General features: G+C 41.2%; 1 protein-coding gene across 2 annotated transcripts; it reads right to left on the reverse strand.

The window, feature by feature from the left end:
• Positions 1-1,118: 1,118 nt before the first annotated feature.
• LOC102795186 (transcription factor MafG) lies at positions 1,119-16,370 on the reverse strand. 2 transcript variants are annotated; one of them, XM_006791410.3, is made up of 3 exons: positions 16,214-16,370; positions 5,489-5,561; positions 1,119-5,392 (listed from the first exon to the last, which is right to left on the reverse strand). In XM_006791410.3, exons 2-3 carry the CDS (start codon positions 5,522-5,524, stop codon positions 4,940-4,942), a joined length of 489 nt encoding a protein of 162 aa, XP_006791473.1. In that variant the 5' UTR covers positions 5,525-5,561; positions 16,214-16,370; the 3' UTR covers positions 1,119-4,939. The 2 variants fall into 2 exon arrangements, with proteins under 2 accessions (XP_006791473.1, XP_006791472.1); XM_006791409.3 differs by lacking the exon at positions 16,214-16,370 and adding an exon at positions 15,403-16,198.
• Positions 16,371-16,443: the final 73 nt, after the last annotated feature.

The following is a 16,443-nucleotide window of genomic DNA, read 5'->3' on the forward strand; positions in this document are numbered from 1 at the left end:
CACGCTCCAGAAAGACAGTTTTACTCATTATATTCAATACCCTGGCTTCCATCTTTAGCTGATTTGAATGTTTCAATCAGGGTAGGAAAGGGTGTTAAGTATTTGTCTTATAGCTGGGATTGCAACTCTGATAAGTCTTAATGGTTATGGAGATTTTTGCAGTTAACTCACATGCACCACCATAACAATCTTCACTGATTAGAAGGGGGGGACATATACATGTATTGTGTCATGGTGGTCTTTGTAGAGAAGAGTCCCTTGCTCAGCTTTGGCAGTGCATATGTGTTACATCAATGGCCTCACTGACGGCATTGGCAACATTAATTGTACAGCAGGTTGCGGTCTAAGAACTGGGGCAGGCACCTGCTGCAGAAGTGGGTAAAGATGAAGAATGCTGTCCTAGATTGCCCACCAGCTCACCTTAGCCCATCCTGCCAAATTAATCAACTCTTCAGAGGCCGTATGCTTGTCTGGGGCAGGCATCCAAGGAGGGGAGAGGAGCCTGTTTTAATGCACAGGTCACGCAGACCTGTAGAAGCCTCCTCCATTTAAAAGAACTAAAGAACAATACAGGCACTGGGGTTTACACATGCCCTGCAGGATGGTATGGCAAGATGTAGTTTGTCTTCAGCCATCTGTCTCTTTGTCTTTGAATGTTCTCTCATGAGATGCATTTTGACTGCGCGGGGGTTGAAGCGCTGCTGAGGAGGCTGATGTTTGATGAGGTGCACTGAGACGAGGGGTAGGGGTGGGGGGGGATTTAGAAGCTCCATAGGGAGCTGAGATGACTAACTCACTACTCCTCCTAATCTAGGACAAGCACACCTAGACATCCTTCATGACTCTAATGTTTTACTCGTGTCGGGCCAAAAATATGTCCACTGAGGTTAGCCAAAGTGGGTCGCCCAACGGCTTTTTTTGGATCACAGAAAAAGAAATTGTGCCATCTAAATGATCGCTGTCTTCTAAAACCCACCCTGGATGGCAAAAAGCCTTCCCCGCCAGTTTATTTTTAAAAGTATCAAACTGGGTCAATGACGCCACAGAATATGACAAAACCTAATTTCGACACTTTTTAAACGCCTTAAATGACAGAGTAGTAGTGCTGAAAACCCTTTTCCAAAACATTTTATTGGTCTTATAGAAAATAAAGTAAGCTGTATCAACAAACATACAATATATACATCAATAACTTAGACACCTCAGAGAATCACATTTAAATCCACAGTTGTTACTGTATATATGAATACATAGTACTTATCTACAGATTGCAAAAGTACAATAATTTAATTTATAAATAGTTACAATTAACTATTGTCTGTTTTCATACAAAGTACTGCAATATTTTATTACAACCCATACAGAAAAATAACAAAACAGATTATTAACTTTGTATTACTCGCTTTAGTCAGATTTGTATACCTTTGAAACACAGACCCACTCCATAGAGAAGAGGGAAAAAAACCTGCACAGTCAACCATTTACAAAGCATAACTTCATGAAAAAAGCCAATGTCTTGAGAGCTATTAAAAATCAACTGCCACACAAGTGCTGCTATTTATCCTCTAACATGTTGCTCAAACAAATACAAAAAACAAACAAACAAAAAACAAAACAAGAAAAAGTCAAAAACTAATTAAAAAGGAAATCTGCAGAACAAATTACAGTGTTAAGATCAATTTCAAAATCACACGCACGACACATAATGAGAACAGAAATGTTGTGGATGATGCTACAGCAAAACAATGAGCATTAACGACTGGTGTAGCAGCAGAGGAACTTCAACCGTACACAAACGCGCACACACATACACACACACACACACACACACACACACACAGAGGGAAAAAAAAATATTGCAAGTGGCCCTTGTGGCAGAATCCATCGTAGCATCAACATTATTTAGTGCATAAATATCTAAATAATAGCAGTTCATTTCAGTTAAGATCCAAGTTTAATTAATGGATTTGTATTCAGGTGATTGAAGACCAGAGTAACTGAGTAAGGCTTGAGTGCAGCTGTCACGCTTCCTTTAAAAACATTGACAGCTTTGTTAGCGGCTTTAACCAAGGGCCAGTTGCTCTCCCACAGAGGGATGCGAAAAAACATAAATAAATAAAAATCTACAAAACATCAAGAATGATTAAAGAACAGACCTAAACTCTGACAATATTGATTACTCTTACATCTACTCTTTCACACCTTTCCACTGAGTTGCATATTAAGGGTCACTTTTTCACAATGGTCATTAATACCTACTGTAGCTACATACTATACAGCTGTATGTGAGAGAAAGAGAATCATCCCCAGAGGAGATCGAGAGATTGGTCAACAGTGCCACTCGAACACCTTAAAGACACTTGACACGAAAAAAGATTCACTCCACAAGACTGCCACAGCAATAAGGACGCCAACATTGACACTGGGCTATGTCGAGAGTCAGGTAATATATATTTTTATCCCACAGTTAACCAGTCAATGCAGATAGCTAAGCATGTTGACAAAGTGAGGCTAGGATACGGACAGTATTACCAGCACTCAGATCTCGGGCAGTTTCACTGAGGCGTATCGTCTGCGAGCGGCTGCAGATTAACACCTCAGCCGACACTTTAAGACGTTCTGACCAGCAGGAGAGGGAGATCTGGATGAAGTGCATTCTGTTAATGTCATTAAACACCTACTTTCACCTTGAGGTGTAGACCTGCTTCAGTGTTAAATTCCTTTTAGAGGACCAGCAGAGTGATGCAACACTTGGCACAGAAGGAGCTCTCGCTGGCAGCTGTTGATTGTAATTCTACATAGTCGCACTGTGCCTCTTTCTGAGTGTGGATTGAAGCCCTTTATGACATGCTTATTAGAAAAAAAGGAGGAAAAAAAAAAAACAGAAAAAGAACAGAGCTGCCATCCCCGCCTTCTTGCCTCTCATCTAGAATTGTTTGTTCATTTTAAGTGACCTGTTTTGTCCTGAGCAAAACAAGCAGGAGCTTAGTGCATACAAACCTTCAGCCAAACCCTTCTGCTTTTAATCAGACAATCTGAAGACCAGTGGGTAGATTTAGAAGAGTGATGCTATACCTCTTTGAGGTTAACCTTGCAGCAAAATCTTATTTTTACTAGCGTGACAAGGTGCAAGGTTTGTCAACAACATTTGCAGGATAACCGCACGCCCACAGGTAAATTCTAAAAGATAGAGTTTAAGGGCACTCTATCCCTGCAATGTAATTTACACCAGTGATGTTGCTGGAATAATAATAATAATAAAATCCTTTACTTCCCGGTTACAGAGGATGTTTTTAGAGGGCATCCAGCACTAGATGCAACCATTATTCAGTTATCACTTTATGCTTCAAAAAGTCTTTTGACTTTATGTTCACTAATGCCATTTCATCAAATTCTGTCATTCGTGGCTCAATGTGGTAAACTCGTAATGACAATATGATTTGTAACTAACACCAAGGAAGCGGAGGATATCACAGATGCCAATACGCACAAAGACAATTGACCTTGTTTACACCATCTAGTTTAGCTCTACAGATTTGTTTTAAATAGCACAGCATTGACATCTATACAGTGAACGACACTGCCAACTTGTCACTTACACATCACATCACGCGCTACCCCACAGTACGCGCCTAGTCACTAGAAAAAGCTATCAGACTTTAATAGTAAGCCACTTTCGGTACAATTGCAAAAAAGATGTCACAGGATTTTTTTTTTTTTTACGTTTTCTTTTTCTGTATTTCTATAAACAATGGAAGGTAATCTACCTAGTAATAAAAACCAAGAAGTCAACTTTAGACAAAGTTTTCTACACCTTAACAATTCAAACAGTAAAGCTCGTGTAAAGATTTTCTTTTGGAAATATCTGACGGCCCTGTCAACAAGTAATTACAAAAAAACGCAATATATATCTTTTAAACAAAATCAACATATTACTTCTATGAGCAAAAATTAAGTTTCAAAATGTTTGTGGATTTCACCGTCCCCACAAAACATGAGGATATTACTGTAATAACATTCAGGTTTTCAGATATTGTAGAAGAATCTTGTCATATTGGAATGGCACTCAGCTCTGGAACAACATCATTAAGTGCTGCTGATCTTTTTTAACGTTTCCACCTAAATATGCAAGACCTCTTTGTATTTTCAGTGCATACATATATATTATTATTGCATCTACCAGTCATTTTGAAAATGACAAGTTCACGGAAGCCTGTCGCAGATCCATAAACAGAAATGAATGCTATGTTTGGGAGCATTATTTCATGCTTATATTCTCAACAGACGACCAACAGAATCACAAATTGGACTAATTTATGAGTTTGGGGTTTGTCAGGTTGTTTCAAAGACATCTGTAGCATTAAGACCAAGAGTCTGTGACCAGTTGTCAGTTATCCCAATTTAAGTCAGTGCATAATAACAAGCAAAGGGCTTCTTAGTGAGATATGTGCTGGCTTTTCCTCCTCCCACTCTGTACTGTGGATCTTGTGAGGAATAATGGATCCAATTTATTTTCTTACTGGTTTTGACCACCTGTGAAACTGTACCAATGCTAGTTCTTAGGACGGAAGAGACTTAAGAGCCAGATTTTAGGAAAACTGACATAAAAATCTCAATCAAAACAAGCAAACTTGATGCAGTCTTCTTCAATTTTCCACTTTCTAAATGTTTCAATATTGCAATATTTCTCCTTTGTTTATGGGACAACTGTATCGTCCTAAATTCTAGAGTTTGATTTTTATTACCCTGGTGACAGGCCTGTTAAAAAAAACAAAAAAAACCCAGACTGGTGTGTTGTTCTGTAAGAGTGAATTTGGAAAGCATATTTTTAGTGTTAGCTCCACGGTTAAAACTGAGAACTCACACAGGCATTCCTGTGCCATGTTACAATGCACTGACTAGTTTAGCCTTAAACATCTTTCTTCTGCCCTTTCTGCTACTACGACCTAGCCTCCGTTTTGGATTTGACGATGGTGATGACGCTGGTGGCAGCTACTTTACCGGGGATGAGGGGACCTATGACAGAAGCCATAGGTCCCCTTGCTGAGGTGACAGGGTTGCGGGCCACAGTCCTGGCAAAACTCTGGAGGGCCTCGTACTTTGAACGCAGAGCATCCAGCTCCACCTTCATGCTGGCATTCTCTGTAGCCAGCTTGTCCACTTCCTGCTGCAGCTGAGCCTTTTGTTTTTCGAGCTCCTCCTTCTGGGTGACACGCTTTACTCGGCAGCTTGCAGCATAGCCCCGGTTCTTCAGGGTACGTCGCCGCTGTTTCAGCTGCAGGATTTCTTCCTTTGACATCCCCCGTAAATGCTGGTTCAGCTCCCGCACCGACATGGTCACCAGCTCGTCATCTGTTAGGCTGGTGCCATTTTCCCCCGGCTCCCGCTTCACCTGTGCGTGGAAATTAGTTAGTGCTGATCCTTTTATTAAAAAAATATAATATTATATATATACACACATACATAGACATTTGGCCACACAGGTTACCTTTAAGGCCTTGTTTCCCTTGTTTGTGGTAGTCATGCCACGAGAGCAGCGTCCACCTGTACTACCGGTTGATCTGTGAAAAGAAAAGACAATATATGAAACAAGAGTACTATAAAAGAAACTTAATTTTTTTCTGCAAAATACACATTGAAGTATTTTCTGATAACAACAACAGCAAAAACAAAAAAAGAAACCACATGACTAAATACACAAAATACAAAGTGGGTCAAGGACTTCAGACTTCCTTCTAAGTAATTGTAAAAACTGGTGCCTGGACTGTTCGTGCACTTATGACAAGAACAAATAACTTTGCGGTATGTATTTCCAGATGACATTTAATTGGTTGGCAGCAATTCAAAATTATTTCTTGGAAAGCAAAACCCAAAACAACACAAGTTTTAAGTAACATAGGCTCATTTCCAAACAGAACAGATCTGGGCCTTTCTACAGTGCATCCATCCTCAAACACCACACATTCACAAAAGTACATGGGGCAGATTTTAAGCTATCCAGTCTAGACAGTCACACCTGTCTAGATTTGGCCTGTGTCCAACTATAATCCTATAAATCAATGAAAAAGCAACCCACTGTAACTACTGCAAAGCCCTCCAGAACAACAGGGCTGCACTGCAGTTTCTTCTGTCATGTCTGCATTGAGGGAACCACCAAGAGAAGCTGCGTCGGTGAGAAGTCCAGCCTACTGGTATTAAGACAGACAGAAGGTCAGGTGAATTCCATCGTGTGAGCTCTGTCACAGGATAAGTATGTCCTCACATACACACGCACACACAGCTGTGGCCCTGAGTGCTTTACACCACACACAGTAAATGCTGTGTCAGCAACACAGACACCCACCACAGTCAGCCCAGCCCAGCCAGCACATTGCCTCGGTAAGCTGATTTACACAGCCCAGCAGTGTGTGTTTATACTGAGCACATAAACAAATGCTAGCTCTTAGAACTTTTCTTTAACACATCAAAACAGGAAAGAAAGCATCTGAACAAAAGAATGTAAAAAAGAATTACTGTCAGCGTGTGCAGAAGTTTGCAGCATGCGTGCACATTAAGCTAGTCATCAGGGAAATTCATGTCGTCTGCACAGAAGCTCAGTGAGGGAAGAAAAGAAAAACAGATGAGTCGGAGCTCCAAAGTGCACTAAGATGGCCAGGATATTTCCATGGCAACAAAAGGGTGCTACAGGTGGACCGGTCACCTGAGCCAAACAGGGAGAGACAGACGCTTGTTAAAAATGACCTGAATACGACACTATCACACAGGCTGGGGACATAACATGAGGTCAGACTGTGACTTGAATTCTTGATGCTTTCACTTCAAAAAAAAAAAAAAAAAAAAGTCCTCTGGCTTCTTATAAAAACAGAAATGTTTCTCTGCGCTACAGATGCCCATATAAAAAGCTTTTCACGCTCTGCACAGGACTTTTCAAATGTGATACTTTCATCCCTGATGGGCTGGCTATGAATAGCTGTCTGATAGTAACACGTACCTTTCACTGGCCTTTGTGGTGACTCATTTCCAGTAAGCATTTGGACCACAGATGCAAAACATAATGGGATAATGGTCTGCCTGATGATGCACAGATAATGGACAAATAGACAGGAAAGTACTACACTAATAGCTACTGGGATGAGACTAGGAAAAAAAAAGGTTGCATCTTCCAAATTTTATATTAAGCCTATCATTTTCCCCTCAGTAGCCTAGACCCAACATTGTTCAAAAACCAGTTGGAATCTTGAAAATGCAGAGAGATGGCACACTGTCCAAGTTGAGGGGGCGTATTCTGTCACACATCTGTGTAGGGTAACATAGTAGGCATGGTTTGGCACATTGAAAGCTCACCATATGACACTGTGGAAAGACTTCACCCAGGCTGCAAGCCTCCAGCACAGGCTGCTGCCAACAGACGGCTACCAATGACAGGGCATGGCAGAACAACACAGACAAGGTCCAATGCACAGCTGCTCCCTTCCACTACCAGGCTTGTCATACCTCACAGAGACAAAGAGGCATGCTCACACAAACACAGAAACACAGGCAAAGAATGGAAAACACACCTATAATTTCCCATAAAGAATGACAGGGAAATTTCAGACTTGGTGCACTGATCTGTTGGAGAATGCCCTTGCATTTGACAAAATTATATGGAGAGATAGTCACAATTTAAAAACAAAAGACACTGATGTCTTCCTTGCACTAATATATTAGCTCCTGTTAATGATTTCACGTCTTTTGTGTTTCTAGCCGAAGGAGCGGGAGGCGAAAGCTGCAGCTTAGAGTGCGGGGGCATCGGAGGTAGGGAGCAAGTGCAGGGACATAGACGTCTTTTGTAGATGCTTGCTGAATTTTTATGAATCGCCTGGAAGAACGCTGACAAATCAGAGCTGATTGCTTGTGGAGGAGAGACATCACACCCACAGGAAATAGAAAACGCTGAGTGTGGTCACAGAGAGAAAGAGAATGTGTGAGAGAGAAAAAGAAAGAGACAGAGAGAAAGACAGAGAGCGAAAGAGAGACACAAAGAGAGAGACAGAAAACAGAGAAGCCTTATGTAAAATGCAGGGTCGACAAATTTAGAGGAGCTTGAGAAGAACAGGTTGAGAGAAAAAATAAATCCTGATCTCAGCAAGGACCAAAACCAAGGTGCCAATTAGGAAGTTGTGAAGTTGAACTAACACAACGAGAGCAACCCATCCAACCTTCAAATGCGGTCTTTGTTCATCTGAAGCAATGCAGTGCAGCTTGCAGAGGTAGGGTCGGATTAGGTTGACTCTGAAGAAGGGAAAGGGGGTTTACAAGAAAAACAAAAACAAACAAAAAAAACCCCAACAACTCTAGTGCGATAAATGCTGATGTGACATGATAGGTCCGGCCCTCAGCCTGTGGCATCCTTTAATGATCTCGTCCCCTCTGCAGGATCTCTCCAGGGGAGATGCCAAGGATGGACACCATTAGCCAGGGGACTCTTTGTTGAGGGGGAGTCGAGGCTACAGCTTTGACACACTGCATCCCCCTGATGAATATTTATTACTGTCGTTCGCCGCCTAAGGTGGGGGTGGGAGACGGGGCGGGGGTGGGAGGCTGAATAAAGATGCTCAGGAGGTGATTCTTCAAGGATACATCCAAGGCTCTTCCATCAACGGCTGTCTCAAAATGGCGGTGGGCTGTTGGGGAGGGGGTGGGGGTGTATTTCTGGTACCGGAGGTGGCACACATGGTGGTTCAGGGCTGCAGGGAGGGCCAGCTCCACTTGACAGCAGTGTAACAAGATTATCAGGGCCATAAGAGCAAACAAAAAACCCCAGCAACCTGCCTCGGAATCCAGATTACGACAGCGCCTGCTCTCTGAATACTAAACACGGCTGGGGAAGGACTAACAGGGTACAGGGTTTGCTGAGACAGGACAGTGGATGGCACATCCGCACAGTGACAGATCACCAAAACCACACAAGCACATACAAATTTAACTTGTCATGATCAATTCTTGAAAAGAAGCGTCCGAGCACTGGGCACTGGCAGCTTGCTAATGAAGTGAATAAAAGTAGACGGTGGAGGTGCATGCTGATGAAAGACTGTGTTCAGGGGGGGAAAAAAAACACAAGCAGCATCCAACAATGGCAACAGAGCTCTGTGAAACTAACAGCTGAATTTCATCTCACACCAAACAATACATTTCAACAATTTTCACTCCAAGAGACCACGATGTGGCTCATTTTGATCATATGCCCAATTTAATTTCTTTTCCTTTCTAAAACCAGTGTGGACTTGTAAAGAAAATTTGCACAGTTTGTACAAGACTGAATAACTAGAGCTGTGGCCCAGATGTAAATTAGGCCCGACAGAAGGGTGATAGAATGTTTAGCACCATTTTCAAATTCATTGTCTTTGCAAATTCTGCATATCTTTGATGATTAGCTAAACAACAAAAGGAGAGTGCTGGCTGTCAAGTCAGTACGATCACCTATTCAGTTTCCCTGATCAATAATGTATAAGACCTATAGCCTCTCAGTCCATTGTCACAGACCTTCCAGGAAACAGAATGATGGCAATGACAAAGAAACTGAAAAGCACATGGTAAGTGCCTGAAAAATAAAAGAAATGTCAGTCCTTTTCTATGATTGGGCTTTATTATTTTCCACTTACTCTTTCCAGGTTGACATATTTAATGCAGTGAGCCAACATTTTCACGCTGTACAGCCAATCTCAAGACTTTATGCCTAATCAGAGCCTCTGCTCTTACTCCCTCACTTCTAAGAGAGTTGAAAAGATCGCCTAGATATTCAGATCTAATCATTCCTCCCGTCAGCTGAGCTAAGTCAATTATCAAGCAAGCTGCATGTGTCGGGCGCCATTTAACTGCAAATTAAAAATCAGACTCCTCTGATAGCTCTGGAAGAGATACTGGAAGAGTGGTATGAACTTGTGTGTGCAGAAAACAGTGTGCGAGTGCGTCTGAGAAAGGTACGACGGGAAGAGGGGAGGGAAGCTATTAACTACTAAGTATTCAGAGCGTGAAATAAGAGTGACAAAAAGAGGGAGAGGGGAAATCATTCAGCAGCTTTCAGAGGGAAATGTGATATGCTTGTAGTAGAGGGGAAATACTAAGCCAGTGCTTTTGACCAGCAGACGTTCTGGGCAATGCTGAAATAGCAACTAACCAAAATTGCCAGCTTCCCGTATTAACTGACCCCTAGAGCGTAGGTTAAACTGCTCCTGCAAAAGTCTGTTAACAGTGTCTGAAATTTACTTGAACTCACTGGCCAAGTGTGCTTTTAATCTGCTAAAATAATAAATCGACCTTCGTTCATATATTCTATACGTGTTTCTAAATATTTTGTTGAGACGCAGCGTCAAGTGACAAACATTTAATATATTTATCAGGGGCTAATCAAGTCAAGCATGAATAGTAAAAAAAATTCTAAACTTTTCACATCAATCTCCTCAACAATGTAATCGCTTTCTAATGCTTCGTCTTTTGCACGAATCTAAGAATTTAGGCTCCTGTTCAAAAAGACTGCAAAGCCCAGCCTTATTCTGAGTTATGATTAGACGATTGGTTAGATAGTTAGGGTTATACAAAAATGTCAGGGTCAGGTCTTTGTGGAATACTGGTGGGGGGGGAAAGCTGTGTGTGGGTGTGTGTAAGTGTCAAACTTTGACAGAGAGGGAGGAAGACAGAAGCATATGAGTGATCCCAAAACACAGGAGAGACCTTAAGCATCGCTTTAATTTTGGTTTGGAGAAAAAAGAAAAAGAAAAAAAAAAAAAAAGAATGAAAAATGCCACCGTGGGGGACTGTCCACTAAGATTTACTCACCAAAACAGAAAATCCACCTACATTTGGTGCATGGGGGGATGTTAATTCGTGACCATGTCTGTACATCAACCTCACACTGCTCTGGTTGGCAAATACTGTCATATTAGATAAACAGAAGCATCCTGAATTTGACCTTTATTAAAAAAGAGGAAGCACTGATAACCAAAAAACATCAAACCACACAAAAAATAAAATAAATCCACAATGATATAAATGACTAAATCATTAAGTCACTAAATTATTGGATAAGGATTAAGTGACTCTGCTTTGGAGGTTTAGTTTTCACACATACTGTTATTAAAGATGTGAGAGAGAGAAAAGACGTAAGAAAGAATTGGTACCTGCTGTATATCTAAAGAAGGGAAAAATCTGTTATGTTCCCTCCAATTAGATTCTTAGTAGGACCAAATTTTATGTGAAAAAAAGAAAAAAAATCATGTTAATACAGCACAATGGCTTCAAGGTAATACTGCATTTCCATAGTCAAATATGTGGAATTTCCTTCTCCTATGTTTGTAAAATTTGTGCCAACAAAGTAAAGACATTTGCCAATAATTTTTTTCCTGTCTGATATTAAAGTCACAGGCACTTATCGTTTCTCATTTCTGATAACCAGGCAGACTGTAGGCAAAGAAAGGAGAGTTTGATGAATACAAATAAACTGATTTTATGTAACCTAGTTCCCTTGGAAAAAAAAAAAAAGAGCGAGAAAAAAAGTCGCATGTAGGCTATACTATGAAGAATAGCATGTGGCACATTTATGTCAGATTTTTGCATCCAGTTCATGTCTTTTAAAGTGAAAATATGAATCACTGCCCTAAAGGGATGGTATATTTTCTTAAGTCACTGATAATGGGAGGTTTATTTAAAGGGACTTGTTTGTACTAACCAATGTTTTGATACATTAAAAAAAAAAATCTATTTCCATGTTCAGCAGCTGCTATCTACTGAAGCCGCTCTGTTGGTATAACCAGTAGGACAGAAGAGGAGACTTCACTGGCCTTTCACAGTATCTGCCTGGAGGACTTGATTAAACAGGAAGAGAATAGCTCTTGATACTTCAGCCTTGCACTGGCAGAGGAAGTAAGGGTTGCAGGCAACCCACACACTGGCAAAATATCTAGGAGGTTCACTACACTGGTTGAATTTATATTAAATGCATATTGCATTGACCTAACACAAGCACAACAGTTTTGTGCTGCTCACAGAATTGATAGAGCAGGTCAATACGTTTCAATGCATTTCAAGTAAAAGAATATCAAATATGTGAGCTATTTTACTTACTACTGATGCACTAATATGATTTAAAACAGTCTTCTCCTATAAAAAAACAAAACAAAAAACCAAACAAACGTCAAAATAAACAGATCTCAGCAGCTTCATCAAAAAAAAAAAAGAAGGGAAGAAAACAAACACGGATCAGTGCATTTTCTCCTGTGGAGAGCTTTGATTCAAATGCAGTGAGAGAGCAGAGTCATTACCTGGAAATATCAAAGATTCTAATTTCTATTAATAAGACTGCCTCCGCTCTTTTCAAATTTTGGTAAGTGATTGATGAGCCCTGTCTACAAGATATTTGATGGCGTCTCACAGCTAATGATTGTCCCATAAAGAAAACAAAAACAAAACATAATTTCACCATTTAAAAAAATTAACATATTTCGAGACATGAAAACTTAAAAGTGTAAACACGCATACAGCTAGTAGTGTTCCTTACTGTAATCCTCCTTAGACATTCCTCACATATTCTCACATAAACTAAAGCTTGTGATACTTAAAGAAATTATCAATTTTAACAATAAAGAAAGGGGAGAAAGAAGATTTCTAAATTATCTTATGGCTGAAAAGATTATTATATACCGCAAAGGTCGCTAAATTGATGCTCTAAGCACCCAGCGTATTTGTCCACAAATGGTGAAATATGATTTCTCTGCGTAGGACAGGAGCTTGAGCTAAAAATGAATAAATATCTGAAAAGACATGAAGTAAATAAATGACTGCTGTATTTAGAAAAAGAGGCTGCCCAAGGACAGCTTGCATTGATTTTCTTTTTGTCACTTTTCATTTGTAACTGTGTTCACAATCACAGTGAGTGATTGGAGAAATAAAGACCTCCAATTTGTAAGTAAGATTAGTAACATTTTGTCAGCTTAACACAGGTAAGGACTGTCAGACTGTTAATTTTAAATTCTGCTGTATGTAGAGCATAATTTAGCGTAATTTTATGAAGTACACGTTTTTAGGAACCTATTAGTCATTTGCAAAGAATGTTAAGTTCCTCAAATACAAATGTAGGGAGCACTAATGAAAGTTTAATTATCTGCCTACACAGCATTTACCTTCAAACAAAGGTCCATATATATATATATATATATATATCCACCCAACTGGAACATATCCTAAAACTCTTGAAAATCCAATAAAAGTGATGCAGAGTGACTCACCAATTTAATTTGACTTAGCTTCTTACACGGGTACGACTAAAATTCGCTTGTTATTAATGTCAGTTTACAGCTGATGTGTCCCACACACGAATTAGCCAAGATAAAAGTAGGTTACATGAAAAACCAGCGGCCAGCGCACAGCTCTGTGTGCATGCTCACCATGTTCTGTCTAATATTGACTATTCTAAATTATGAACAAACAGAGAGCAGTAATGAACATGCCAAGTGTAAGTTCCAAACAGAAATTCATCAAACACACTCTGACTGGATGAAAGTACTACTTTGAGAAGTGGAGCGGGCATATCGCAATGCTAAGCAATCATAATCCGCACTACACTTGCAAGAGGTTTCATCACCAACATTCCCTCCCTATTGCAAAAAAGGGGGGGAGAATATATTGATCTTTTTCTCCCTTCCTTCCGGGCATTCCCATTGCCCTGTGCAGCTTAAGCAGCACTTTTGTGGACAAATCCCACATTTGTGTTCCTTTCTGGAGGCTATAAATTGTCCTGAATAGGCGTAACTACTCCCAAGGCACAGCTGTGTTGGCTATACAGAGGTGTTGGTGGCCAGACTGTACTCTATGCAGTGTAAAGTCTTGCCTCATGTTTCGTCAACCTCACATATCCTCTTCCACCCTCCACTGCCTGCCCATTCTGAGCAACACCACTGGGTATAAGTTGTGCACTCAGTTCACCTCTATGGTATCCAGCCTTGCTTTATCTTTGCTACCTCAGTGAAAGAAAAGATAAATCTAAGCACTGATCTACACCACTCCCTGCCTCCATCCACACGCCACAGCCAGCCCCACCGGGCTCTTATATGGACCATCATCTGTTCTTGTTACCTGCAGAGAAAGGCAGAGATGAGCATTACGCTTTATTGCAAAGCCGGGCTTCTGATGTGGGGCTGGCCTGTCTGCTAAACACACTTCAATGCCCTGCTCGCATGAACAGAGATGATGAAATAAGTTGGGTATCTGAGCAAGAATGGGCAACTTCTATCTGTTTAGCCCTGCCTATATGGGCTCAACAGTTTCCAAGGTGACTTTTCAAATTGCACACACTCTCCATGGATAATTCATTACCTGCGCCCTCCATAAGTGTGCACTCTAATAGGCAGCAAATTTCATCATGTCACACATAGGGAAACAAAGGCATCTGCCAACCCAAAATTAGAGAAATGACGTGTTACGCTGCATTAAATGATAACAGAAAAAAGCTGGTTCTCTATAGCATTTAATCACTGCTCAGCAACAAAGACGAAAGGGCATTTACAGAATGCCACATTTACCATTTTATAGAGATGTTTCAAACACTACCCTGATTTGGGTGGTGTATTTTTTTTTTAACTTCCTATACATCATATAATTACACCTGACCTAGTTTAAGCATCCACTCATTGCAGGGCTATATAATAGCAACACACGCATAATATCTGCTTATCGTGCATTTTTTTTAAATGGATCTGACATCGCAGTTGACACCTAAGCACTTAGTCTAAATATACTCGCAGCCTGTTTGTTGATGTACATTATGACAGTGCTGCCATAAAAATGCACATTCTCAGATGAATGTAGATGAGGCTATTGATAAATGCATGATGGTCATCACTTGATGCTCATGGCTTGACTGACTTGCAGGAAAGATCAGCACCATTTCGATCCATCTCCCTAATAACGGTGGCTTAGTGATAAACATCGACCCTTATCAAGCGAGCAGACCTTTGTCCGGTGGTGCCATATTTCGGGGTGGATTCTGAGAACGTCTAAATACATCATTGTGATGATTCAGCATGATATAAAATACCGCTACTTGTTTGCAGGCTCTGACAATAAAACAATGCTGTGTTGTTAACTGCTTGGCTGTGGCATTAAAGCCAAGGGCGGCTGGTTTGATTTGGCTCTGCCATTGTTACAATTTAACTAGTGGTTAAATGAATTGTCACTTCAGGTGAAGCAATTCAGTTCGAAACGATTGGTCTGAGAGCATTTCCTGGAAGATTAAAAATCAATGCATTTATTAAAAAGAAAAGAAAAAAAATCAAAGATCCGCGCAGAATAAAAACAACACATTTCTCAGATCTGACAATCACAACCGCGTCTATGACAGAAATGTCACGAGAGAATAACACAACCAACCTGGTCTCGCTAAACCGCTGGCTCGGCTCGCGCTTGCTCCTTTTTTTCCTCCACAACGAGGTGATGAAGCAGCAGGTTTGAGCAGCAAGAAGCGCATGAGTTGACAAACCACCAAAAGAAAGCGTAGCGGCACAGCGGACACCAACGCGTCCCTCGCAAACTATTTATTTAAACGCAAAAGAAAGGAAAAAGAAGCGACCTAACACAGGGTCGCACGGTTTTTGACATTCCACGACTCTTCTCGTCTCCAGCCTCTCAGCGACTGCTCGTGAAAAAAAAAAAGTGGCAAACAACTCCCCGCCTACAAAACAAGCAAGCGAGGAAATCCCCGTGTGCTCAGTCTTTCTACTATTTGTAGCAATACAGCAGCGAGAGCGAATCCACAGCTCAGGGAGGGGGAGTTACCCCTCAAGCGCGAAATGGCTGGCTGGCAGCCCCCCCTCCGCTCTCTACTACATGAAAATCAGATTGACACGTTTAATTCTCAGCTCGCGCGCGCGTGTGTAAAAGATTAGCTGCCATCTCACCGTAGTAGGAGCACTAATGTTCTCGGTTACAACCGAGCATTTCATGTGGAAACTTTCAAAATAAACCCCCGAGCTGTGTCAAAACGTGTGCTGACCACTTGGATAATCAGGGCACTTTAGTTTGAAATGTTTCTGATGTGAGAAAGGCTAACTTTACCAGGAGGCTAGCTATGCTAACCCACTAAGCTAGCCTCGGCCAGCTTGACAGCGGCGAGGCGAAGGCATGCACACTCAGCATAACAACAGCAGCAGCAGCAGCAGCTCTGTTTGCTTTACGGGCCCACCTGACTTCAAAACGACGCCCCTCCGAAGTTGTAGCTGTTAAAGTGCTCTTCTAAAACCTAACATCCGAGGCACAGCTGAATTTCGGCTCCACTGACAGAAGCGACGGCGCTTCCAAACGCCTGCTCGTGCTCTCCTTGTTGATTCCTTTCTCTTGTACCGAAGCCAGACGTCATCGTGTTTGGTCACGTGCCTCCATTCATGAAAGATTTTCTTTGCTCGCAAGGGGGGA

The sequence above is a fragment of the Neolamprologus brichardi genome, chromosome 4 (assembly GCF_056152115.1).
Source record: "Neolamprologus brichardi isolate AB-2024 chromosome 4, ASM5615211v1, whole genome shotgun sequence".
Taxonomy (NCBI): domain Eukaryota; kingdom Metazoa; phylum Chordata; class Actinopteri; order Cichliformes; family Cichlidae; genus Neolamprologus; species Neolamprologus brichardi.